Source organism: Ciconia boyciana, chromosome 12 (assembly GCF_034638445.1).
Source record: "Ciconia boyciana chromosome 12, ASM3463844v1, whole genome shotgun sequence".
NCBI lineage: Eukaryota > Metazoa > Chordata > Aves > Ciconiiformes > Ciconiidae > Ciconia > Ciconia boyciana.
The window spans coordinates 24262964-24287545 of record NC_132945.1 but is presented as its reverse complement, the minus strand read 5'-3'; the positions used below and the strand labels follow the sequence as shown (position 1 = coordinate 24287545).

The window sequence follows — 24582 nt, the reverse complement described above, 5'->3', positions numbered from 1 at the left end:
TGTCGCTGCCCAGCCCAGGCTGCAGCATCTGCGCACGGAGATCCCCCCTCCACCCACCATGGGGGGACAGCAGGACGCAAATAAGACAACGCAGATAAGACACCCTGGAAGCGTGAGATGTAGAGGCTGGAAAGCCACAGGGAAGGGTAAAGGGGCAGGCGGCTTGGGGAGGCACAGACAGAGGCAGAGGCTACAGCTCAGCCATTTTTCAAACCAATTAAGTTTCCTTCATTGTTTTAAAATAAAAAAAATAAAAAAAAAACCAAACCCCAACCCTCGCCCTACCCCCACTTCCTTCACGGAGAACCTGAACAGAGCAGACAGGAACCACAGGTGCAGGCAGCACCCATGACGGCCCCAGCAGGCAGCACTCGACACACCGCGTTAGAAAATAGATTAGTAAAACCAAAAAATACACTTTTTCCACAACGAGTTTGAGATTTGGTCAGTAGCGTGTTGGGGCGGGTGGGAGAGGAGGGGTGGCTCCCACCGCCGGCGGGGCGTGCACGGGGCCAGGCGCAGCAGCCCGGGGCTGGTCCCAGGACCCCCCCCGGCCCCGGGGGCAGGGGCCAGGTCTGGCTGCAGGGTGGCAGCGGCTGCAAGCCGGGCAGCTCCGGCCCCGCGGGCAGTGGGAGGCCGGGGCTCCTTCCCTGGAGCAGCTGAAGGCAGCTGCGGGACAACCGTGCACCCGCTGCCGGAGCCCAGGGCGGCAGCTCTGCCCTCTCACCCGGGAGAGGAGACCCCGGTGCCACGGGAGGGGGGGCAGCGCCGGTCACCACGTTCATACCACTTCACCCGCTGCCAGGCACGGCCTGGGCCAACGCTGCGAGGGGCCAGGGATGAGGAGCGAGCTGGGAGACACACATCAGGCTCTGGAGGGACAAGGCTCCCCGCTTCGCTCTGCTCCACGCCACTGTCGAAAGCAGGATGGCATACGAGGCCAGGGAAGGAGGAGCAGCAACTTCACGCTGCCAGGCAGGAGCATCACAGAGAAACAAGCAGGACTGCCCTGGCAGGCCATCCTCCGCCTGCCACCCACTCACCACATGTCTGCAGGGAGGCACAGAAGTACCCAGCACTCATGGCACGGGATGGAGAGCTGCCAGGGCACAAAACAGCCTTCCCGCCATCACCGGCCTTTGCAAGGACCCTGCAGACATGAGGCTCTTCCCAGCCCGGCTGCCAGGCGCAGGACAGGGAGCGCGGAGTGGAAGAGAAGCCCTGCGGCAGCACAGAGGTCTCCCACCGCCTCCTGGCCCTGGCCTCTCCTCCCTCCTCTGCCGAGGAGGCGCAGATGGCCGACACCGCACTGCCAGTCCCAGGACAGCCAAGCAAAGCCCAGGGGAAGATTCAAGGCTCTGAAAGCCAGTCGAGGACGGCTGAGAAATGCAGGGCAAGGCAGGGGGGACACGGGGACACGACGCAGAATCGGGGCTGAGGTTCTGCGGAGCAGCGGCCGAGCGGTGTGGCACAGCCTGGCGGGCAAGGGGAGGGCACGCCTGTGCTCAGCACAGGCACCCGGGAGCAAACGCAGCCCCGGCGCTAGCTGGAGAGGCAGCGGCACAGGCAGACCCTCCCCTGCGGCTTGATACACCCCTTGCACAACCGCTCTGCGGCCGACGCGGAGACAAGCGGCAGGAAGACGGGCTGCCCCGCTCCTTCCCTCGAGCCCCCAGTTAGGCGTGAGCCCCGGGGACGGATGGGAAGGAGGGCCCCCGCCATGACTGCTCTCGTGCCGGCTAAGTCACATGAAAAGAAGGAGCACGGGACGGAAGCTACTTCAAAAACCACTGCCAGCAGAACACCTTCCCTGTTGTTTTGGCCCTTTTGACACCAAAATGTCTCCTGACAACCCCTGCCACGTTAACCAATAAAACAATGCCACAGATTAGAGGAAGGAGGGAGGAGGGGAGGGAGGACGCTACTGCCATAAATTGTTTTCCCCTTCCCATCAGGATTCCTCAGCAGTAGGGAGCAGGCCGACCCTAACGTCGCTTCTGAGCTGCTTGACCACAAGTCGTCTCGCCAGAGAGTCGGGGCCAGACGGAGGGATAGCCCCGGCCACCGAGCCGGTATTTAGCATTCAGGACAACCTGCAGAGCAAGAGGTCCTGCCTCGGCCTGCAGGGAGACCAGCCTCAGTGGTGGTGAGTGCCCCTCGGTGACCAAGGCGGGCCACTCACGCTCGTTATCCTTTGACACCATGCAAGGCCAGCGCCAGCCCGCACCGCCTGCGCATCGAGGTGAATAATGACTAAAGCAAAATGGCCATGAGGAATCGTTTGCCTGCCATCCAGCCCATCTCCTCCTCTCCTCAATCACTTCCAGCTTTGATTAGACAAAACAAGAAAGTTCTCCCTTTCAAGCAGAGGCTAGTGCTCTGCTTGCCCAGCGTCCTGGGATGGGACCGGGAGCTCCCCAGACGTTAGCTGCTTCTCCTCTGGCATCTCAGCGTTGCTCAGGGATGGCACAGGGACCTGGAGAGAGAAGACAGCAGTGACTTGCATGAATACACCCCAATACAGAGCAACTGTTTGAGCATGCAGACACCTGGCCCTGCTGCCCTGCTCCTGCCTCCAGCTTCACCAGGCAGAGGTCTCAGCTGTGCTTGGGAAAAGGAGAAACCAGGGGCTACCAAACAGGCAAAACAGCAGCTCCATGAAGATGCAGAGCATTGGACTGCTCCAGAAGTGGTCTGGACTGTTTCCACCAGAGAAACAGGCAGCTCGTGGCCGAGCAGAAGTAGGCCCGGCCATTTCCCACCATGTTCACAGAATAATTTAAGTGGGAAGTGGGACGTGAACTGGAGGTCTCCTGTTCAACCATATCCTCAAACTGGGGCTAATTTCAAAGAGCAGGCTGCTCGGGGCCATATCCAGTGGGGCAATGGCGTTCCCCAAGGACGGAGATCCCACACCTGCCAGGGCCCTTCCCAGGGACAACCCTTTCAGCTTGCTCTTAGCGCCAAAACAAAATGCCTGCGATCTCCCCCCCTCCTAGCCTCCGTAGGCGCCAGCTCCTGGGTGCTCTCACAGCAGGACTGACATCTCCAAAGCCACAGCCAGCTGTGATTTCCTTTGAGGTTTACCTAGGAGTCAGAGGAGCCCAGCACCCTCCCAGCCAGCTCCAGAGAGATGCTGGCTTCCAGGGCCAAAGCACAACAGGCTTTTCATCAGCAGCCTCTCAGCAAAGCCCCAAGTGTCGCTTTGTTCCTGCTAAGTCACACTGTCAGCTTTCTCTCTGCTGGCCCAAAGCACCAGCAACTCCAAGCAGGCGCAGCCCACTCACCCCCCCCACAGAGGGAATCACTCACGGCACTCAGGTGAGGAAGGCTGCCTTCCTTCTGCTGAGCGCTGCTCTCCTCTGCCTGCACACCGGGGCCCTCAGCAGCGGTGGGCTCTTGAGTGCTGGGCCCCCGTGGGCACGACTCCTCCTGAGCTGTGCTCTCCTCTTGCTGCAAGATGCCCCGTCTGTCCAAGACGCTGCAAGAACAGAATCACACCGTCAGCAACCCACGCCTCCCCTGAAGCCGACTTCTTTTCCTGGCAGGAAAAGTGCTTGTGGAAGACAAACGTCAGGGGAAGGGGTTCCTCTCCAAAACAAGCTGTGCACAGCCCAAACCTAGTTTACAGTGTCTATGTGAAAATCCTCTTGTGAAAATCAAGCCCCTTGGAGAGCAGCCCAGTTCAGAGGGTGGGAGCCCACTGAAATGAGCGCCCTGGAAAGAGCCTCTGCTCCATACGCTGCCCAGGGAAGGAGAGCCACTCCTCCACCGGCTTCCCAAGCACATGGTGAGAGGGAGCACATCACAAGCTTGAATCACTGAAGATATGCAAGGAAGGCAACACAAGACCTTCCTCCCCAGAGCATCCAGCCGTGTCCCAGGTGACCTCCAGAAGCCCTCAACACACACGGTGCGGTCAGAAGAGCAGCCAGGTCTTGTACCCAAGCAAGGAGAGCTCGTCAGGGTTCTGCACTGGGCTCTGGGGGCAAGAATGGTAGGGCTGCCCCTCGAGAGCTTACCTGGGGGGCAGAGGCCCACAGAGCACCTCACAGCAGTTCTTCACTATGTTGCCATGGCTGTAGGGATTCTGCACGCGGTTCTTCCCAGTCCAGGACCCTTTAATCTGCAACAGTCAGGGCACAAGCTCAGGTCTGCTCCACCAACACCCGCCCCCAGCCCACGGAGCCCTGCCTCAGCCTGCAGGGCACGCAAGATGGATGCAGCTGTGACACACCGAGGAAGCGACAAGAAACGGAGATGGCTCAGAGGAACAGAAAGATTCTACTTACGTCTTCGTTGGTTGTCTGATTCAGTGCCACCAGGAAGGTGTGGAACCCGGTTAACCCCACCACCGACCACAGGGTGAAGAAACAGATGAGCACCTCCAGTACAGTGAGAACAGTTAAGGACTGGGAACAGCCTGGGAACAGTCCCACCCCAGCTGTGTCACTTACCCCCAGGCACACTACCCTAACTTCTCTTCTTCTCCTAGACTTGGTTTTCTGTTTTACCCTCCTCCCAAAAGCCACAAAATTGCTCCTCGCCTTGTAATCATGGGGGAAAACGCCCTGAAAGACTCCTTAGAGAAGCCGGGGCATCAAGACTCCAGTCCCTCCGTAATGCAGCTCACGCTGACCCCCAGCTTTGGAGAAGCCAACCCCTCCACACTGTGGAAGGATATGTCCCTGGGGTTTCCTTCAATGTGTTCAGAAACCCAATCTTCAGAGATTCTGGCAATACAAAGAGAGAGAGATTTTTTCTCTGGAACATCACACCGAGTCCAGTTCCCTCTCCCACTCCACCACTTCTGGGTTCGCAACACCATCTGTATCCCCCCTCACCCTTAGCCAGCCCAGCCATCCACCTCTCCGCAGCTAGACTCACTCAGTGCTACGTAGACTATGTTGAAGGTGAAGATGTAGATGGTGAGGAGTGAGAGCGAGAGGATGAAGAGGTAGAAATAGCGGTAGTTCCTCTTCCCCACGCAGTTGCCCACCCAGGGACAGTGATGGTCGAAGCGCTCTGTGAAAGCGAAGATGGAGATCAGTGCTGCTCTAGCACGGTCCTGCCTGCCTCCAGACGCTCACTCCTGTGCCCCGAACTCAAAAATTTCCAAGGCTGACAAGGACTCCCTGGGCCTTCAAGTCCAACCCTCTGCTAACTCAGGGCCCCATATCATGGCCCCCTTCCAGAAGGGGAGGCAGGTAAGAAAGTGCAAAACTGGTTTACTAACGCGTGGTTTTGCACATTAAGACAGAGTTTAAGAGCTTGGCCCCATACACATCTTCTCTCCCAGAGACCTGAGGTATAACAGCTTTTACTAAAGCAGCACACAGGTTAGATGAAGGCCTGGGGGTTCAGAAGTTCTTATCTAACCCATGTGCCACTTTACTCCTACTGGAATAATTAGAAGAGGGTTCAAGGGACTGCATAAACACTCAAAGAGCTGGGAACCTGCAGAGGAAGAGAGGGATCCAAAAGAACGGGACTTCTTCCTTGAGAAGGGATGCTGAGCATGAGCCAATTATGTTAAGCAAAAGGGCTGAGAGAGCTTCTGCTATGCAGCAAGGGGAACAAAAAAACAGGGGCACTCAACGGCAGAATTTCCATGCTGATGCTAGGAGCTGCTTTCACACAAGACACAGCTCTCCACTAGAACCCCCTAGCCCAGCAAGGCCAGCAGTTCAGCGAAACTCAGAAATGGACCGCACATTTACATGGACAAGTTAGACTTATGTTAGACTAGATATTGCCAAAGAAGTACTGGCAAAGATGAACCATCTGGCTTCAGGTTCTGAGCAAATCTCAAGCTCCTTGAGCTTAAGATGAAGCAGACTGTCCCCGTCTGTTCACACAACACCGTTCTGGACTCGCTCAGCAGGCACAGTGTGAGACCTGATACAGAGCAAAAGCGGGTGCAGATCTTCACCTGGTCTCTTCCAAAGGCGCTCACCTAACAGCCGGGTGCGGGAGCAGGCACGGCCTCTTCTACTCACCCACACAGTTGTCGCAGATGCTGCAGTGAGAGGCACGGGGCGGACGGAAGATCTTACATGTGTAGCAATACTTCAGCTTCACTATCTGGTTGTTGATCTGGAAGTTTTTAATCCGCGGGGGTGGGCGCTGACCCTGTGGCACAGTCCCATTGGTGGCCTCTGAGAGAGAGAACCAGGCAGAGATCAGACCTGCTGCTACAACATGACGGGCCTAGAACGACAACTCGCCTTCCTGCTTTTCCTACCAGTGAGATCAGAGCCTGCTGGGTCTAGAGCCAGTGGTTACAGCTCTGCTGGCACGGTTCAGAGCCAACCTGGCAGCTTGGAGGCAGGAAAGGGGATGCCAGAGTTTTCATGGGCATGTTGAGAGGGGCCGGGGGGGTGTCACTGTACAGACCCGCATCCACCAAACTTCCTCTCTACCTGAAGGATCAAGGGGCCCACACCAAGCTTCCTGCACCCCTTCCCAAGAGCAAACTGAGTTTGTATGTACACAGCTACAAGAGAGAAAACGGCACGTGAAAAGGTTCCCAGAAATGGAAGCAGGTACATTGCACCATCTTTTTGAGACTCAGCCAAGCAGAATTAGCCAGCAGGTGGTAAGATGCCCCATTTGGGGCAATCCTCACTTTTGGAGGGCCAGCCGGGAAGAAGGGCTCTGCAGAGAATGTAACCTGTGGATACACCAGAAATACAGAGGCTTTTCCAGCCATCACCAGCTCAGCTGGCTCTGCGCTCACCAATCTCCATCTCGATGAAGGCTGCCTCGTCAGGCAGGGCTCTCGGGATCACCCCAGGATCGCTGAAGCTCGTCCGTAGGAGTGTGGCCATGGCGAATAGGAAGAGAACTGCGGCAAACACGGGGATGGCTGGGGACAGCTGGACTGCCAGGTACCGACACCTGCAGAGAAACATCGGGAGGCGATGAGTCAGACCACCGCAAGGTCTGCCTGAGCCAGGGCCTGAGAGCCTGGCAAGGCATCAGAGTCCAGACTTTTCTGAACACTGGTTACATCTGGAGAAGAGAGGCTGTTCAGCACTTCGTTCTGATCCCACCACCACAGGGAAACATCCCTGGGGCAGCTCTAACGACCAGCCACGATCAAAGTACCACCATGTTTTTAACCAGCCAGGCACAGCGTACTTTCCGGCATTTTGTTTTGTTTCCAGCTCCCATTTTGCTCAGAGTCACGGGCGACGCTAGAAACACAACCAGCCAGCTAGAGGGGTCCTGCCTAGAGGACACCCGCTGCAGCCCTCTGCCAAGGGACGGGCCATGCCTCTAGGAGAAGCACCCAAGGCCTGGTCTGAGAGCCCACCACTGGAGCCGGAAGGCACAGAAGCACATCGGAACAGTGGGAATAGGCAGCAGCTTCCAGTACCGCAGAAATTACTTTCCAGGGATAAACTGCGTCCTGTGCTTCTCAGGAACGGATCCACGTGGAAGCGCAACATTCTCGTGCAACAAGACATCTGGCTTCCTTTGACGTTTCTGAGGTAAGGGACTCGAAAGCTCCAAATAAAGTAGAAAGGCTCCTGCCCCAAGACAACCCCAGCTCGAGAGAGGAAACACAGCGTAAGGTTTGTTTGCTTTATAAATACAGAAAGGTCCAATGCGCAATTTGTGTTGCTAATCCCGCCGATTGAGGCAGTGCAAAGGGAGCAAGGCGATTAATCTCACTCTGCCCTGTGTCACTTCTGGACACCCGCAAACACGTCTCCACGGGCACTGCAGCGCAGGCCGTGCAGAAGACCTGTACAGAAGTCATGGTTTAGAGATGTACTGGGCTGAAAGAAAATACATTTTTACCCCAATTCCTTCAGAAAACCCCATTTATGTTGGTGTGAAGTTCCTATGGTTTAAGGGAAACCCCACTCAAATCCCAACGCTCGTGCAAAATTTCACCTCTCCTTGCACGCCTTGCTTCCCCAGGTTCCTCCCAGTGAAGCTGGGTACCCCGGCTTCCTAGGGAGCCCTGACTCCACGGGGGTGGATCCAACCCAGGCTCCTGCTCTCCACAGTTGCTCTCCATGAAAGCGCAAGGCTACTGTGGTGAAAGGCATGGGACGATCCTCCCCAGTGGATCTGTCATCCTAAGCAAGGCGATTTCTACCACATCCGTAGCGTTAAGTTAAGGGCTCCTGCTGGTTCCTTTGCAGCGCCGAATTCTGCAAGCCCACCATGCGCTGCAGGAAGGCTCACCGGCCTTTAATTTCCCATTGCTTGATGCCAGCGACTGTCCCCTGTGTGCAACAACGTACAAACGGGCTGTATACTGAGGCTACAGCATGCTCTGGCCACAACCACAACGCGAAGCGTCCACAGCGATGCACAGGGCCTGTCCCCTAAACCAACGCTGTTAATTTTAGACACGACAAACTCCGCAGTTACTTGAAACAACACAACCCTTAGAGTCGTTCATGTGCAGAGTCCTGCCTACATTTGAAGAGCTAGGCTGAGCGGCCAGAGAGCTGAGCTTACCGCCTTTAGGCAGCCTAAGATAACTTTGCTTTCCCTTTGCAAGGGCAAAGTCTAGAAAGAGAGCTGCAAGTCAGTCAGCGATTAAACAGAAACCTTGGATCCCATTTTGGGAAGGAATATGGGTTTATTCTTCTAAAAGCTGGACACGGTCTGCCTCAAAGGGCTGCAGCTTGTCCCATGTCCAGCTGACATGACAGCTTTTATAACTGTTGTAACAACATGAACGTATTACAGGCTTAAAATATGGATTCATGAACTGTGCTAAAGCTGAGCTGAAACTGCGCCAGAGCTTCCAGCCTCAGATATACACCAACACCTTATAAGTTTCTTCAGTGTACTGTCGGGAAAGAGATTTATTACCTGCAAGCACATGATCCGTGCCGGGTGTACTCTCCCAGGCACAGACCTGAAAGCTTTACACAGTGGCACTCAAGAATAAACAGGATCAGTCCCTGCAGCGACCGGTGCGGTCCTCACTCAATCTGCGTACAAGCACGAGCGTGGGATGTGACGCACTCCCTGCTGACCGTTTCCTACGCATCTTTGTAAGGAAACCTGCCCTTTGGGGATGCAGCAAGTCCTGCTGTCCCCGAGGCACAGCAAGAGTGGCCTCAAGATTGATGTCACCACATTGCAGAGCGTGGTGTGGGAATGGGAAGATGCCTGCAATTTTAGGAGATGAAAGAGATGAGTGCGTGACCGTCCTCCCCGCTGTGGCACGGGAAGCAGCACCATCCAGCCGGTATCCAGCCCTTCCATCCAGCTCCCAGCGTGGCACAGGCACAGGGCGGGTTGGGTCCCCAATTCAGGAGGGGAGAGAAGCAATCCCAGACAGACTGCCTGTCTGCCCAGAGGTGGGCAGGGGGGCAGACAGGGATAAAGCCCCAGAAAACCCCAGCTGCCTGCTCTCCTGTCTGATGGGGAAACTCACACAAGGAAGTATTAACGCTAGCTCCTTCAGCCACCATTCACTGAAGCGCATGAGATGTCTGCTCAGCGAAGCCATTCTCCTGTTGTCATCGTCCCTCCAGCACAAAGCAAACATCCAGGCACTGTGCTGGACGCTCAACCCATCACTCAGACGTGCCCTGGCACAGCAGGGGCCGAGCAGGGCCCTCCTGCTTCCCCAGGTAGCAGGGCTGGCAGCATCGCTGCGTCCTCTCGGCACGAACACAGCCTGGAGGCGAGGCCAGAGATGCGTGAGCGAGACAAACCCCACCGCACTGAAACTGTATCCCAAGACCCAACATTGAGCCCACTGCGTGCTTCCCGTCCCTCCCTGCACTGACGGAGCCTTGCTTTTAGGAAGGTGTCTTTCAGGGAACATGCCCAGGGCATCTGCCACGGCAGAGAAAGCCAAGTGCCGTCCAGAACGGCTGAGCAACAGGTAAGGCCACCACGTGAGGTTTTGACTTGGTACTCGCTAGCGCCGGGGAGTCTTCAGTCTATGCCTCATCTACAGCACGATTACGCTCAGCAGTTCATTTACAGTGCTAAGTAACAGACATTTTAAAGATCTTTTGTTTGGGAAAGCTGAGAGTCAACAGAGACATACTGTTGGCATGTAAGGATACTGCTCCTCCTCCACTCCCAGTGCAATATCTGTGTTCCTGAGCATTTTGTCATCTAATAGCAGACAATAACAGCACTATCACAACTCATCATCGCGGGGGGGCTGGGGGGTGAGAAAGGCTTAAACAAAGAGATCATCAGAATGGGGGGGGGGCAAGAAGCCGCAGCTGGGAGGTGCCACGAGTTTACAGTGCAAGGACTGCTTGACCGATTATTTTGTGACCACTTTGGAAGGTGTGTTGTAACCAGCACATTAAGCAAAGCTCTGGAGGAAGGGGAAAACAAACACGCCAGCCCCGATGGAAGTGGACTTCAGCCACGGCCATCAGGCAGCACATCTCACGGCCAGGTCCCCCCAGGCTTCAGCGCAAGCTCTGTTGTATAATTCATTTACATCTCACTTGCAAATCACCTATTTAAATTTCCTAAACTAACGCATAACCACACCCTGTACTCGTCCCAAACGCTAGTGAAGCAAAGTAGTATCTTTACCAAACGTTTGACCCTCACCAGAGCACTCACAGTCATCTGCATCTCCCAGACCTGGGACAATTTCCAGAAGCTGATGTACTTGCGGTAAGCGCGGAAGCGGTTGCTCTGAAAACCTGGGTAACTGCTGCACTGCAATGCTACAAGTTCAGGGCCCTTTCCGAAGCAGCACTCGGGCAGAACTGGAGTTGCCTACGGAAACTCTCCCCGTCTGTCAACAGCGACACAGAAAATGCTCGCTAGAGACCCTCTTCAAGTGCGGTTCCACCGCGAGCACATGCCACGTGCTTCCAACCCAACCAATGCAGCAACCAACTTCAGGCAGGAGACAGAAACGTTTCGCCGACGTTATTGCTCTTTTCCCAGCTACACTCAAATCTCTGCGCAGGCAAGAGAGCACCCCGAGATCTGCGTGGGGAATGGTGGTACCACAGAGGACGTGCAGGCTGCAGGGAGAGCAAAGTCGTCTTCTGAAAAGGAGACTGCGTACGAGAAAAAGGGCACGCAATTCAAAAACCCCGGAGCAGCCACTTCACCCAGAAACACGTCTTCGCGAGCAAGACGAGCCAAACTCTGGATACCAACAAGTTTACCTCTATCGAGAGAAACTGTAACTACTAAAAAGCACCGATCAACTTGTGTGTAAGTTTTGACAATGCTTGACATAGACCTAACCAGAAGTAAAAGCCATCTCAGAAGCACCTCTTTTTCAGTGCAAAATCTTGGATCTTTGGGGTTTGGGGGAAAAAAAAAAAAAAATAAAGTCACATGAAGGGTCAAGCATAGGTTTTTTCAACTTATCAGAAAACAAAGAAATTTTAATCTCTACATAGTTAAGAAAGTAGGAAAAAAAATAAAGTGATAAACATGCTTGGTTATTGGAAAAGCAAACAGCAGCCCCTTTCCACACTCAGGAGCCTGGCATTGCAGGCGCTATCTTGCCTATAACATTTACAAATGTTGAACGTTCGTGCTGAAAAGCTGAAGACAAAAGAAATCCAGTTCTCTTGCAGCTGCTTCGGAGAGCTGAATGGAGAACTCTCGCTTCAGGAGGGCCGTTGCAGACACGCTGGCAAGCTGCAACGAGGAAACCCCCAGCAGCCAGAGAGAGGACGCTACATCCCATCATCTTAATTCCCAAACGGATTTCATTAAGTGCTTTACCTGGGCTTCTCCTCGTGCTCGAATACCACAAGCGTAGTTAGACAACTAAGCAAAAAGCTGACATACACAATAAGTGTCTGAAATAACGCCAAGAGGATATTAAACAGAATTTTACATGGCACGTTACGGTCATAGAGTAGACCCAATTAAATGTAGGACTCGGACCCTGCAGGGACCAGCCTCAGTCCCTGAGCAGCCGGAGCTGCTTTCTGCCAAGGTGGTGGCGAGAGAGGTGCCCTTGGGCAGAGGACTCCGGTCGCTGCAGAGCACTTGCCCAGGAGCCAGTACAGCTCCTCAGCCCTCTGCTTTATCTGGGAGGGAGGAGCCGGATCGCCAGGTATGGCACTGATAGCTCAGTCAGCCCTCTGGGTCCTGTTTGCTCCCCAGTGAAAAGGCTTACCCGATTCCAGACCACAGCTCTGCGGTCTAGGGGATAAAAACATAAAAATTCCCCCACACAGGGCTTGGGTGGCTTCAGACCGTTCAGCTGGGGACACAGCAGATGAGCCGATGGCATCGGAGCTACTTGGAGGCAAAAAAAAAAAAATACCACCAGCAGCAGCCCAAACAGAGAGGCTGTCATTTCACGGCTGGGGAGGACTCTTTCAGCGAGGAACGCGGCGGCTTATCTCATGACGTGCGATGCCAGTCACCACCGGCTCTCCAGCGACGGCGTTTGTAATCAGAGCCGAGCCAGAGCAGCCTGGAGGGCGAGGATCAAACCTGCACTGGCTCTGTCGTGTAGCGAGACATTTTCTGGCTTCAGGCATCCCCGAGCCTTGTTTAGACAAGGTGTGACTGCGCAAGTGATTCAGCTGAATGAAATAAGCATTCACAACACAGGCACCCCTGCAGTGAGCGTACAAGAATGAAAAGGACTCTTCCACCCACCACCGTCTGCTTCTCTCCAAAACCAGATCTTAACAACCCAAATTGTTCCTCTGCAGCACAAACTTTAAGGGGGAAACCATGAATTTCCACGCAAACGCCAAAGAATCTGCCAAAAGCTGAAACGAAGGTATAACACAGCGAAAAGATCAAGGCCGAGACCTTTATGCAGAAGCACCCTAACGCACACGGAAGGCACGCAGGGTAAGCAGGGCTCTCGAGCAGCCAAGCTGCTCATCTTCTGAGCTCGGTCAGTGAAACAGAGACATTGTGGAGTGTTTCTGGCTGGGAAGGCAACATTTCATCCCTAAACCAAATTCAAAAATCCCCGAACAATTTGAAAACAAACCCACCTCTTTCAAACAGAAAACATTAAGGTGGTGTGCACTGAGAGAATCAAATGGGTATTTTGGATTTTCCCAAACTTGTCCTCATCTCCCCAGTCAAAACCACTCAGCCGATTTAACTAAAATTCAGAGACGATTCTGCTCCCAGCAAAACTTCCCCGGGCCAGTGGCCCGCGCAGAACCACTCTCCGCTCTACGCAGAAAGCATGTCCTGGATGTCTCGGTGCAAGCAAGGACGCGAGCGACCCCTCCACAGGCCTCTGCCTCCTGGAGCACGGGAAGGGGCTTCTCGAGGAATTTCCTGTCACGTACCCACTGCGCCCACAGCCAAACTAACCATCGCTCTGCCGACGCGGCCCAGGACTGGAAAGGCGGCCTTGGTTCGCTCTGTCCCACACAACCACGGCGGGCAGCTGGCGAGGGCAAACGTAGCAGAGCGGGATGTGGCTTCACTCTTCTGCTAAGGACAGGCTCCGCAGGGAGTGAGAGCAATTATCCCTCGCAGTAAGTGTTTCTGGAGCAGTAACACTTATTAATTCTTCCTGCAAGGCAGGAAGTCTTAGCCCCATTTTTTAGATGGGAAAAAAACAAACAACAAAACAAACAGTAGTGTCATTTCATACCTTTGAGTTCAGACTGAATCAGGGATAACGTTGGCTTTCCACACTCGGGAACCCCAACACCTCGCATTACAGTTGTTTGGCACCTGCCGCCAAAGCTACACGACGACTAGGCAGAAAAACCAGTCTCATACCTGACCAATACCCGACATTAGCCACTTCATCGCTCCTGTTGGGATGTGGCAAGCCTCGGCAGACTGTTCCAGAAAGCCCTTTCCAAGGCTCCCGCTAACGAGAGGAGCTAGGGAGAGCAATGCCAGGCCAGGGGAAGTTGAGACAAGTTCCCTGGTCTGGGGAAGACGTCTGGGAGGCCAGCATCTGCGCCGAGTGCTTTATCTGGAGGAATAGCCAGGGCTTAACCAGCGAGCAGTTTCTTCCGCTTGCTTTCCCGGCTTAAAGAGCTTTTCTGTTACCCAACACCGTTTAGGACCTTTGCCTCCTTAAGAACAACATAAACACGCTGATGGAGACAGAGGAAGGAAAGTTTCACAGCTCTTTAGCTGATCGAAGCTCATCCTCGAACCAGGCAAAAGGGGCAGTCCTGCCCCCTCCCCACAACGTCAGTGCTCAGGCAAACACGGGCTTTTTTTCCTTGTTGTTTGTTATTTTTTGTAGGATTAGTCTAAGGCCAGATCAGTTCCCCAGCCCAGCTCACACGGGAGAGCTGTGGGGAGGGGGCAGGTCCTGCTCTTTTGGCCATATCCAAGACTTTGGCTGCAGGTCTTTAGGCTGCCGAGCTGATCTAAAAGGGTGGCCGGATCCTCTCCAACACCAGGGCTTCAGCTCATGGGAGCATCTGCTGTAGTGCAGCACTCTGCAACACCTAGCTAGCAGGCAGCTGCAGGGCAAGTCGGATCAGCGCCAAACCCCGGTGCCACCAAGCTCACTCCTTTTTTCTTAATTCTCGGGCTGGATCGCCTCCCTAACCGGGCCGAGCTGGGGGCTGCACGCACACCCAGCAGGCAGGGACGCAGCTCGGCCCCGCCGCCCAGCCCGCGCTGGCCTCGGCCGCTGCAGCAGCAGTGCCCTTGCACCCCGGCTATCCCTGGGCGAGGAGCTCACGCCCCAAACCCCCATCCCCTCTAGCTGTGCTCGGGACAAGGGACTGCAAGTCCCAAACACACAGAAGCACAACCGGTAGGGATGAAGGGCCAGCATCACGCCGCAAGCAGAGCCGGGGGAAAGCTCCAGCAGGGCCCGTCCTCCCCCAGAACCTCCAGGGTCAGTCTGCCAGGGGTGAAGAGGCAGACCCCGCCGGAGAGAGCCGCACCGCGCCAGGCTGCTCTCCGCCACGCTCCCCTCCCTCTCCCGAGGCCCCCGGGCAGACGAGCCCTGACCAAGCCCCGTCCCTGGGCCCGGGGGTCACCGGGCCGCCGCGGGGAACTCACTCAAAGGCGAAGAAGAGGGCGCAGGTGCCGAGGATGAGGAAGAGCGTCAGGTAGAAGATGCCCTTCTGCCGGGCCATCATGATGCGGCCGTCGCAGCAGAAGGTGTTCCTGCCCGGCAGCTTCTCCCATTTCCGAACCACCTTCTTCCTCGCCACCATCACCGACATGGCGGGGCCGTCACTGGGGCGGCGGCGGCCGCCACACGTCCAGGCGCTGCTCCTCCGCCGCCCGCGCCCCCGGCATCATCGGGGGCCCCGCTGGGCTCGGCTGGGCTGGGCTGGGGGCTGCGGGGAGAGGGAGAGGGCCTCAGCACCGGGGCGGCGGCTCGGAGCGGCGGGAGCGCAGCGGGGCTCAGCGCCGGGGGGCGGCGGCCGTCGCCATGGAAACCCCCGCGCCCGGGGAGGGGTGTCGCCATGGAAACCCATCGGGGAAGGGGGGGGCAGGGCGCGGCCGGGGAAACCCCCGGCCCTGAGGGGAGCGCCCGGCGGGAGGGGGGCGGCGGGGCGGCCCCGCACAGGCCCCACCGGGCGGGGAGGGGAGGGGAGGGGACGGGGCAGGGCAGGGCAGGGCAGGGCGGCCCCCGCCCGGCGGCCGCGCTGGGACCCGAGCCCGTAAGGGGAAGGGAGAAGAGGAGAAGGAAAGGGGCCCGCGCCGCCGCCGCTCACCCTGTGCCGGTGCGGGCAGCGCCGGGCGGGCCGGGCCGGGCCGGGCCGGGCGGGCCGCTCGCTCCCTCAGCGCGGCGGGAGGGGCCGCCACGCCCCGCGCCGCCGCGGGGGCGGGGCCGCGCCGGCCATTGGCTCTTCCGCGCCCGCCGCCCCGCCCCGCCGCTCCCCGCCTTCCCATTGGGCGCGCGCGACGTCACTCCGCGGCGGCTGCCTCCGCCCCGGTGCGGACAAGGGGAGGCGGGGCGGGGGGCGGGGCCGCCCCGGGGCTCGGCACGTGGCGGGGGGCGGGGCGGGGGCGCAGCCCGGTGCGGCAGCGGGGCCGGGGGTGAGGGCCCCGGTTGGGCCCGGCCCGGGGGCTCCTGCCAGCCCCCCGCCGCGCAACCCCCCCCCCCCCCCCGTTCCCGTTTTCTCCCGACGGGGGCCCACAACGCCCCTTCCCCGGGGCCGGGCCGCCGAGCCACAGCGCGGCGGGGGAGCGCCCGGGATGCTCCGGCCGGTCCCGCCGGGGGGTCGCCGCCCCGCCCGCCCAGCCGCCAGCCCTAGCGCCCGCCTTTCGCGGCCTTTTCGCCGCGTTCTGCAGGCCCGGGCTTCGGTGCGGGGGACCCCCGCGGCGTCCCGCCCCGCGGCGTGTGGCGGCCGGCGGAGGCAGGGCCCGGGCTTCAGGCCCGGGGGGAAGCGGGGAACTTCCCCGCGGCTGTTGCTGTGGCGACGGGGCAGCCGGGGAGCCGCCGCCATTTCCCGCCCTGCGCCAGCCCCGGCCCCGCAGCCCCTTCGCGCCCAGCCCGGGGCGTCACCCGCAGGCGGAGGCGGAGGAAGGACGCGCGGGGCCGGGGGCAGCGGGGCGGTGGAGCCGCAGGCGAGGGGGAGCAGGCCTGGCCCCGGCCCCGGCCCCCGGCGTTCCCCAGTGGAAACGGCAGAACCGCGGGACGCCGGGCGTCGGACGGGGCCGAAGGGGCAGGGGGCCCGGCTGCCGCGGGAGGGAGGCTCTCGGGGGACACCGCGGGAGGGCTCTGCCCGGCGGCCGGCCTTTCGGAGACGCCCGGGGCCCCGCTTTGGCCCCGCTGCCCGGCAGCGCTCCGGGGACGCTGCAGGTCCCCGCGGGCTCGGGCGGGAGCGCGGCCGGCGCCCCGGGGAGGGCCGGACCTCCCGCCCCCGCGGCCGGCCGAGCTCCCCGGGCACCCGGGGCGGAGCTGCCTGGGGAAGCTCGCTCCGACAGCCCGGTCGCGCCGGGCTGCGCCGAGGCGGGGGCCGGGCCGGGCCGCCCCCCCGGGGCTCCCCGCTGCGAGGCCGGGCCGGGGCGCGGCCCCCGCTCCGCCCGCCGGGCCGCGCTGCCACGGCAACCGTGACGTCAGGCAGGGAGGGCGGAAGCGCGGCGGGCGGCGGCGGCCCGGGCGGAAGCGGCGCGCTTTCCGGCTGGTCGCGCGGGAGCGGCGCGGCGCTTTCCGGCCGGCCCGGCGTGCGGCGCGATGGCGGAGGACTGGCTGGGCGTGGAGGCGGCCGTGAGCGCCAGCGAGGGCGAGGATGAGGTGAGCGGAGCGGGGCTGCGCTCCCCCGGCAGCCGCCGCCGCTGCGTGCGGAGCTCCGGGCGCTGCCCCGTCCCCTGCGTCCCGGGGCGGCCGCAGCGGAGCGCGGCCTGGCCTGGCCGGGGGCGCCGCGGCCCGGGCGGGCGCAGGCTGGGGCCCGGGGCGAGGCCGGGCGGTGGCGGGGCAGCGGGGAGCCGACGCCGCTCCCGGTGGCGTCGGCCGGGGCTATCCCCGCCGCCGTGCTCCGCGCCCGCTCGGGCGGGGCGGCTGCTGGGCCGGGACCGGGGCCGGGCCGGGCTCTGACCGCGCCCGCCGTGTGCCAGGGGCAGGAGGACGGCGAGAGGCGGCACCAGCAGCTCCTGGAGGCGGTCAGCTCCCTCTCCGGGCGGAAGCGGTGAGTGGAGGGCGTCTGCGGGGCTCCCGGGGCTCGGCCCCGTTCTGCCCCTTGCCTCTGCGGGGCTGCCCAGGAGCGCCTTGGGAGGGAGGGGGCGGGCGGGAGGGAGGGAGGGCGCTCGGTTCCCTTTCCTGCTGGCACCAGCTCTTCTGCCTCTGCCGGGGCAGCAGTTTGGAGGAGAAGCAGGTGGGGGGCACGCGAGCAGCCTTTTGGGTTATTTTCTTTTCTCTTCTCACAGGCGGAAGCTGGCGGAGCGTACGGAGGCAAGTGCGCAAGTGTCCGAGTTCAACGTCAGCTCCAAAGGTGAGATCGCCGGCAGGCTGGGCAGAGCTCCGCCGTCTGACTGGGACAGCGCTGCCCGCCCGCAGCCAACAGCTTGGGGTGTGCTGCGTCTCCCTGGATCTTTGGATCCCTGGATCTGAATGCAGCTGCAGCCCCTTGGCTCGGGCGCTGCGCCCGCGCTGACGTGCGGGACCTCGCGTAGGTGCTGGGGAGAAGCTGGTTCTGTCTGAGCTCCTGAAGCCCATCCGTCCCAAATCTGCCCTGAGCAGCGTGAAGAAAGAGCTGACCAGAGTGAAGCAGAAAAAGGCGGTGGAGCTGCCGCTCAGCAAAGAGGAGGCGAAGCGGGTGAGCGGGCCTGTGCGGGCGGCAGAGGGAGGTTCTGGCCTTATGGGCAGCAGAGTCGAGCCCCTGCGTGCCCCTCCGCTCCTCTCTGACGCGGACTGGCTTTTCTTGTTCTTTACGTCAGCCCTTCTCTGCTCAGGCTTTTCCCTTCTCGCCCCTGCCTGCAGGTCGTGAGGGAAGCTGCCTACGTCAGGACCTCTAAAGACGTGGGCAAATGGCAGCAGGTGGTTTTGCAGAACCGACGGGCGGAGCAGCTGGTTTTCCCCCTGAAGCAGGAGATTGCTACAGTCGTCCCCCTGGAGCAAGTGGCTTCAGCATGGAAGGTGGGTGCTGTCAGGTGTCACACAGCTCCCAGGGGTCAGCTGGGGCAGCTCGATGTCTCCTGGCTGTGCGAGGAAGCGAGGAGCGAGGAAGGTGTGAGGAAGGCCCAGCTGGTAGCCAAGGCTCTGGGCAGGTGCACGCTGAGCTTGGGAAAATGAAAAGGGAAGTCTTCTGCGTTCCTCGTACAAAGCAGGTGTGTGAGTGCTCGCTGGGAGAGGCCGGGTAAGGTGTGAGCAGAGGGTTTGGAGCCTGCTCTGTCCCCTCTCCTCTCTTTAGCCTTTCAGCGCTAGACACACGGGCTGAGTCTGCCGTTTCCCAGCCGCTGGGCTGAGCCAGCTGCCTGCTAGTAGCCCTCGGCCAGTTGTGCTGAGGCAGAGGGGGGGTTGGTTTGCCAAAGCCGGCGCATCTGTAAATCTTCATTATGAAAGAAGGATGCTTTTGGTTTTGAGTGCGAGTTCCGGCGGGGGCTGTGCTGCTGGCGGGAGAGTCGCTGTCATCTCCGAGAGCTCTCCCAGCTGTCCAGATGCTCAGGTGAGAGACGGCCCCTGCCGAGCTCCCGACGTACCCGGCACTCGCCTCGATCTGCCCGAAGGTCCCTTTCCGTTTTGGCGGGACGTGGTGCCGCGTGGCCTGGAACTTCTGCTGCGTGCTTCTTGCCCGGTGCTACCTGCTCAGCATTGCCTGTCGACTGCGAGCCTATTTCTCTACCCCGGGAGGAATTTTGCCTGCCCTAACCTGGCGCGAGGGCTGGGAGGGCGCCGAGGCAGGCCCGCAGGGAGCCTCGGGCTGTTGTGTGGGACCCGTGAGCAGGGCTGTGACCCCAGCCACCGGGAGGAGGGGGACACGCTTCACTGGGCCCTCCTGTGGACCTGCTCGGGGCACCAGGAAGGATGGGGACGTCTGGGTGAGCGTCAGCTCTTGCAGTTCTCATCATCGTGCTCTTGCTGTGTCTGTTCCGTCCCAACAGGCCCGAACTCCCCTGGAGCAGGAGATCTTTGGGCTGCTCCACAAGACGCAGCAGCCCATCACAGACCCGCTCCTGACGCCGGAGGAGACGGCCTCGCTGCAGGCGATGAGCCTGGAGGAGGTGAGTGCTTTCCCCGCCTGCCACGCCCTGGCTCTGGAGGCCTCTTCCTCGGCGCTTGCCCTCACTCTGCGCTCCCTGGCAGGCCCGGCAGCGGCGGGCAGAGCTGCAGAAGGCTCGGGTTGTGCAGTCCTACTACGAAGCCAAGGCTCGTCGAGAGAAGAAGATCAAGAGCAAGAAGTAAGGCTCTGCTGTTGCTGGGCTCGGTGTGGTGGTAGAGGGCTGGGTCCTGCCCTTGGCACTGGAGCCGACGCTGCCCGGTGCGTGGGTATGGCCAAAACGTGGAGGAAGGCAGAGCAGCCCCCTTCCTCCCCGGGATCTGCAATGTGTCGGGCAGCCTCCTGCCCAAAAGAGCGCTGCGTTCCCAAAGGCCTCCCCAGCACCCTGAGCTCTCTACCCTTGGGCTGCAGGTACCATCGCGTGCTGAAAAGAAGCAAGAGACGCAAGGCCTTAAAGGAGTTTGAGCTGCTGCATAAGTCAGACCCTGAGGCCGCCTTGGCAAGGTTGGAGGAGCTGGAGCAGCTCAGGATGCAGGTGCTGCTTCCGCGCTTCTCCCCCGCCCCTTGGGAAGGCCCTGCTCACGAGAGTGCTCTTTCTGATGCTTCTCTTCCTCTCCCCCCCCAGGAGCGGATGAGTCTTAAGCACCAGAACAAGGGAAAATGGGCCCGCTCCAGGGCCGTTATGGCTAAGTATGACCTGGAGGTGAGATCATAGAATCACAGAAGGGTTTGGGTTGGGAGGGACCTTCAGAGACCACCTAGTCCAGCCCCTCTGCCATGGGCAGGGACATCTTCCACCAGACCAGGTTGCTCAAAGCCCCGTCCAGCCTAACCTTGAGTACTTCTAGGGATGGGGCATCCACAGCTTCTCTGGGCAACCTGCTCCCGTGTCTCACCACCCTCATCGTAAAGGATTTCCTCTTTATGTCCAACCTAAACCCATCCTCGTTCAGTTAAAAGCCATTGCCCCTTGTCCTGTCGCTACAGGCCTTGGTAAAAAGTCTCCCTCCGTCTTTCTTATAAGCCCTTGTTATATACTGAAAGGCCACAACAAGGTCTCCGACGCAGGTTGGGGAAGGGGGAGGCAGCTGAGGTGGGGCAAGGAAGGTGGGCGTGTTATTTCTGGCCTGCATTAGAAACATCTCGATCTCCTCCCAGGCCCGCAAGGCCATGCAGGAGCAGCTGGCCAAGAACAAGGAGTTGATGCAGAAGGTGCGGGTGGAGCTGCCTGAGGAGGAGCCAGGTGATGCGCCTGAGGAGGACCTCATGTCGGTGACCGTCCCTACCATCCCTGCGGGTGCCAGCGGAGCTAATCCCTGGATGCTGGGCAAGCCCAGCGGCCCAGCCGAGGAGCCTGAGGTGCAGGAGGGTCTCGGAGATGTTGCGGTGCCTGGTGCTGTGGAGAGCAAGGAGGAGATGGAGGAGGAGGAGGAGATGTCAGAGGAGGAAGCTCTGCTGCAAGACTTTGCGCAGAAACGGCACGCGCGGCAGCAGCGGGCAGGGAGCCCTGAGGGACAAGGTGAGGAGCTCGCAGCCCCGGGCAGCGCGGGTCTGGTGTGCCGCAGCGCTGGGCAAACAAAAGGGGGTCGCAGGGGCTGTTTTCTGCCCGGTTTCACACAGCCATCCTGCTCTCTGCCTCCCTGCTCGTGGGTGACTGTTTCTCCCCTGTTGCCTCAATGCGTAGGTGCTGATGAGACGGAGGCAGTTTCTGAACTGCCGGGGGACAGCCCCGTCCACCCCGTCTGTGCTGAGGAGCAGGCGAGCCTAGGGATCGAGCAGCCTCCCCGGGCCCAGGAGGAGATCCTGCTGTCGGAGCAGCTGGGCCGGGTGCGGACGATGGAGGACGTCGAGGCTCTGGCCTCAGAGGAGCGTGTGGAAGAGCAGGAGAAGCCAGCAGCTGCAAGAGCGGAGAAGCGAGCGCAGCAGCAGGAGAAAGGCAAAGCGGGGGACACGCGTGCCAAGAAACCACCAGCCAAGAAGAAGATCATTAGCCTGCAGGCCGTGCTGGCTGGCAAGTCCCAGGAGGTTCAGTGCCCCAGCCTGCCTGTGGTCGTGGAGGAGGAGGTGAGCGGGACGGGCCTGCCCCGTGGTCCCAGGGCGCGGGTGACTGCAGGGGACTGACTCCTCTCCCCACAGGAGGGTGGCTTCGACCAAAGAGGGGTGATCACAGAGGCCTTTGCCGGGGACGACGTGGTCGCTGACTTCCGCCGGGAGAAGCGCAAGGCAGAGCAGGCTGCGAAGCCGCAGCCGGTGAACCTGGTGCTGCCGGGCTGGGGCGAGTGGGGAGGCACGGGACTGAAGCCCAGCACCAAGAAAATAAAACGGTAAGTGTGGAAGAGCTGCAGCAACGTGCCTCGGCCCGGCACTGGGGCCTGACGTCTTCGCTTGCCCGGCAGGTTCCTGCTCAAGCCACCCCCGGCGCCTCCCAGGAAGGACCAGCGCTTGCCCCACGTCATCCTGAGCGAGCAGCGCAACATCCACGCGGCAGCACATCAGGTGGGTGACGCCCGGCCTCCGCGAGTGGCAGTAGCGGGTGCTCCAGCACCCAGGCTGGCCCAGAACCTTCCTGTGACCCGTTCCCAAAACGTCCTGGATCCCTGCCTGTAATCCCTGCCCGGCCGCATCGTTTCCAGCTTTGGCAACCCAGAGGCCGGCAGGGTGATGGAGGCAGGAGGAGTTTGCAGGAGTTTGCTCCCTTGACGGCAGCCTCTGCTGTGCCAGCCCTCCTGGCGTCTGCTGGAAGAGGGGCTGGAGCGAGGTGGTCGGCGGGGCAGGGGACCGGCAGCGCAGAGCGTGAGCGGGTCCTGGACGAGTGGGGATCGGCGGCAGCGTGGGATGAAAGCAGCCCCTGGGTGCTGAGCCGGGTCGCTGTGGGAGTTACCCCGCTGCGCCGTTTCCCCGCAGGTCAGCGAGCTGCCCTTCCCCTTTGAGAGGCACCAGCAGTTTGAGCACAGCATCCGGACGCCCGTGGGCACCACGTGGAACACGCAGCGTGCCTTCCAGAAGCTGACCGCCCCCCGCGTCATCACCCGAGCAGGCCACATCATCCAGCCCATCTCTGCCGAGGATGTCCCCGACGTGGCCACCGCAGCCGGCGGCAGAGCCGGGCCGGCGCTAGAAATTGTGCCCAAGCAGCAAGAGCACCCCTTTCGCCGCCCACGCAAGAGAGCACGATAGCTCTGCACCCGTCTCTCTCTGGTGCTCGGACTGGAGCAGGCGGAGGAACCGGGAGAGGCCCCTGGTTCTGTCCAGTACCTTCTACCGCTTCCCCCGCAATAAACCCCCTGGGCTGCCTTGTCCGTGCGGTCTGCGTGGCTGCCCTCGCAGCGCCCGGGGGCCGGGACAGCTGCTGCCCTCCTGCCTGTCCCTGGGGCCCCGCGCGGGGCAGGGTGCTTTGGCCTGGTGTAACATGAACGGCTCGCTGCGGGTCGGCCCCGGGAGGTGCCGCTTGGGGCTGGGTGTGGAGCAGCCGTCGGGGCTGGGCTGGGTTTCCCCTGCCCTCTGTTTTTGTCTTTCATGCCCCCGTTTTTTAATGTATAATACAACTTTTTTATATATTTTTTTTTCCATCTTGGCTAAAGGGACTTTCTTACAGCCTGCTGCGGAGCACCGCTCCTCAGGTCCGCCTGCAGCTCTGCAGTAACTCCTGCCCAGCTCTGGCAAACCCCATCAACTGGAAGGCGGCTCTGTGAGGGGGGGCTGCTGTTCTGCACATGCTGGGAGCTGGCGCTGCCCTCGCAGAGCCACCCTGCCTCTTTCTGCCTGCCTCTGCCTCTTCCTGCCGCTCAGCCCAGCCTCCCTGCCCACCCCACCCCTCAGAGGGTGACGGTCGGTGCTCGGTGAGGCCAGCACTCAGCGGAGGGCTGTGCCGGAGCCTCATGGTGAAGGAGGAGCAGGCAGGGAGCCCTCCGGGCCTCTCTTCCCATGTGTGCTGCGCTCGTGCCAGCCGGAGGAACGCTCCCCAGCCCGAGCGAAGGAGCTGGAGCTGCTGCTGTTCCCAGGAAACGCGTCCCGTGCGCCAGGGACCATGTCTCCTGCGCTGGCACTGCAGCCTGCCCGGGGAGGCGGCCAGGCGGGGTCCTGGGGCTGCCGCCTGTCCCCCGGGGCTGCCGCGGTCGCCCTTCTGCCCTCCAGCCGGGCCGTACCAGGGAAGGGGGGTGGTCCTGTGGGACTGGGGTGCAGGCACCCATGGGCCTGAGAGCAGGTGCCCTGTGACTCCCCGCTTCCCACCCCAAAACCACCCAGGGCTCTTCTGCTCTGGGTGCTGGCGCTCTTCCTGGAGCGGGGGGCAAGATGGGTGCTGGGGGGCGAGGGCCGTGACCTTGCCAGGGACCTGGCCCCGGTGTCGCTGGCTCGTGCAGCACCCTGGGGTGGCCAGATAGTGCTCACCTGCGGGTGGGGTTGTGGTTGTGTTGTGTGAATTTACTCTGGGCTGAAAAGAAAAAAGGAAAGGAAGCGGAGAGCATTTCCGTGCCGTGACAGCAGCTAGCCCCTCGCTGGGCTGGTGGCCCCAGCTCGCAGCCCAGCTTCCCTCTGCCCTGCCTGCCCCAAAAGCCGTGGGAAACCTTCACCCCCCGGCCCCTGGGGATGTCCCGGGGGAGTAGGGGGGATCTCCTGTCTGTTTTAGTAAAAGCCGAAGTGCCCTGGAGCCAGGGGAAGGCAGTGCTCGGCGTGGGGCGTGCGCAGCCCCCCTGCCTGCACCTCCACCTGCCCGCAGCCGGCCCTGGGCTCCCCCGCAGCCCCGGTTTGCTGGGGCCAGCCCGATCCCTGTGGCACTGCTGTCCCCGTCCCTCTTGGCGGGGGCCTCCCTCGTCTGCCCCGGCCAGGCTCCCTGCCCCGACCCAGGGCTCTGCCTGCCTCCTTCCCAGCCCCAGGCTGGTGCCCGGCTGGGCGCCGTGGGCTGTCCGGTACCCAGCCCAGCTCCCCCAGCTCCCAGCCCTGGGATGCTCAAAGAGTACCTGGGCTGGGAAGGGTCTTGGGAAGCCTCGAGGCCCAGCGCCGGTCAAACCAGAGCTGGCTTTGG

At 60.7% G+C, this 24582-nt stretch overlaps 2 protein-coding genes across 3 annotated transcripts; one reads left to right on the top strand and one right to left on the bottom strand.

Annotated features, from left to right (window-relative positions):
• Nucleotides 1-257: 257 nt before the first annotated feature.
• ZDHHC9 (zDHHC palmitoyltransferase 9) lies at nt 258-15745 on the bottom strand. The gene is made up of 10 exons (XM_072877324.1): nt 15615-15745; nt 14950-15233; nt 6740-6900; nt 6000-6158; nt 4888-5025; nt 4685-4733; nt 4293-4395; nt 4023-4126; nt 3313-3481; nt 258-2476 (listed from the first exon to the last, which is right to left on the bottom strand). The coding sequence occupies exons 2-10, from the start codon at nt 15114-15116 to the stop codon at nt 2372-2374; spliced, it is 1155 nt and encodes a 384-aa protein (XP_072733425.1). The 5' UTR covers nt 15117-15233; nt 15615-15745; the 3' UTR covers nt 258-2371.
• Nucleotides 15746-17007: 1262 nt separating this feature from the next.
• Nucleotides 17008-22856, top strand: UTP14A (UTP14A small subunit processome component). 2 transcript variants are annotated; one of them, XM_072877320.1, is made up of 14 exons: nt 17008-17140; nt 17461-17531; nt 17770-17834; nt 18016-18158; nt 18323-18478; nt 19444-19563; nt 19646-19740; nt 19971-20094; nt 20185-20262; nt 20718-21078; nt 21244-21623; nt 21696-21883; nt 21956-22055; nt 22464-22856. In XM_072877320.1, exons 1-14 carry the CDS (start codon nt 17081-17083, stop codon nt 22734-22736), a joined length of 2214 nt encoding a protein of 737 aa, XP_072733421.1. In that variant the 5' UTR covers nt 17008-17080; the 3' UTR covers nt 22737-22856. The 2 variants fall into 2 exon arrangements, with proteins under 2 accessions (XP_072733421.1, XP_072733420.1); XM_072877319.1 differs by having other exon boundaries at nt 20718-21623.
• The last annotated feature ends 1726 nt before the right edge of the window (nt 22857-24582 follow it).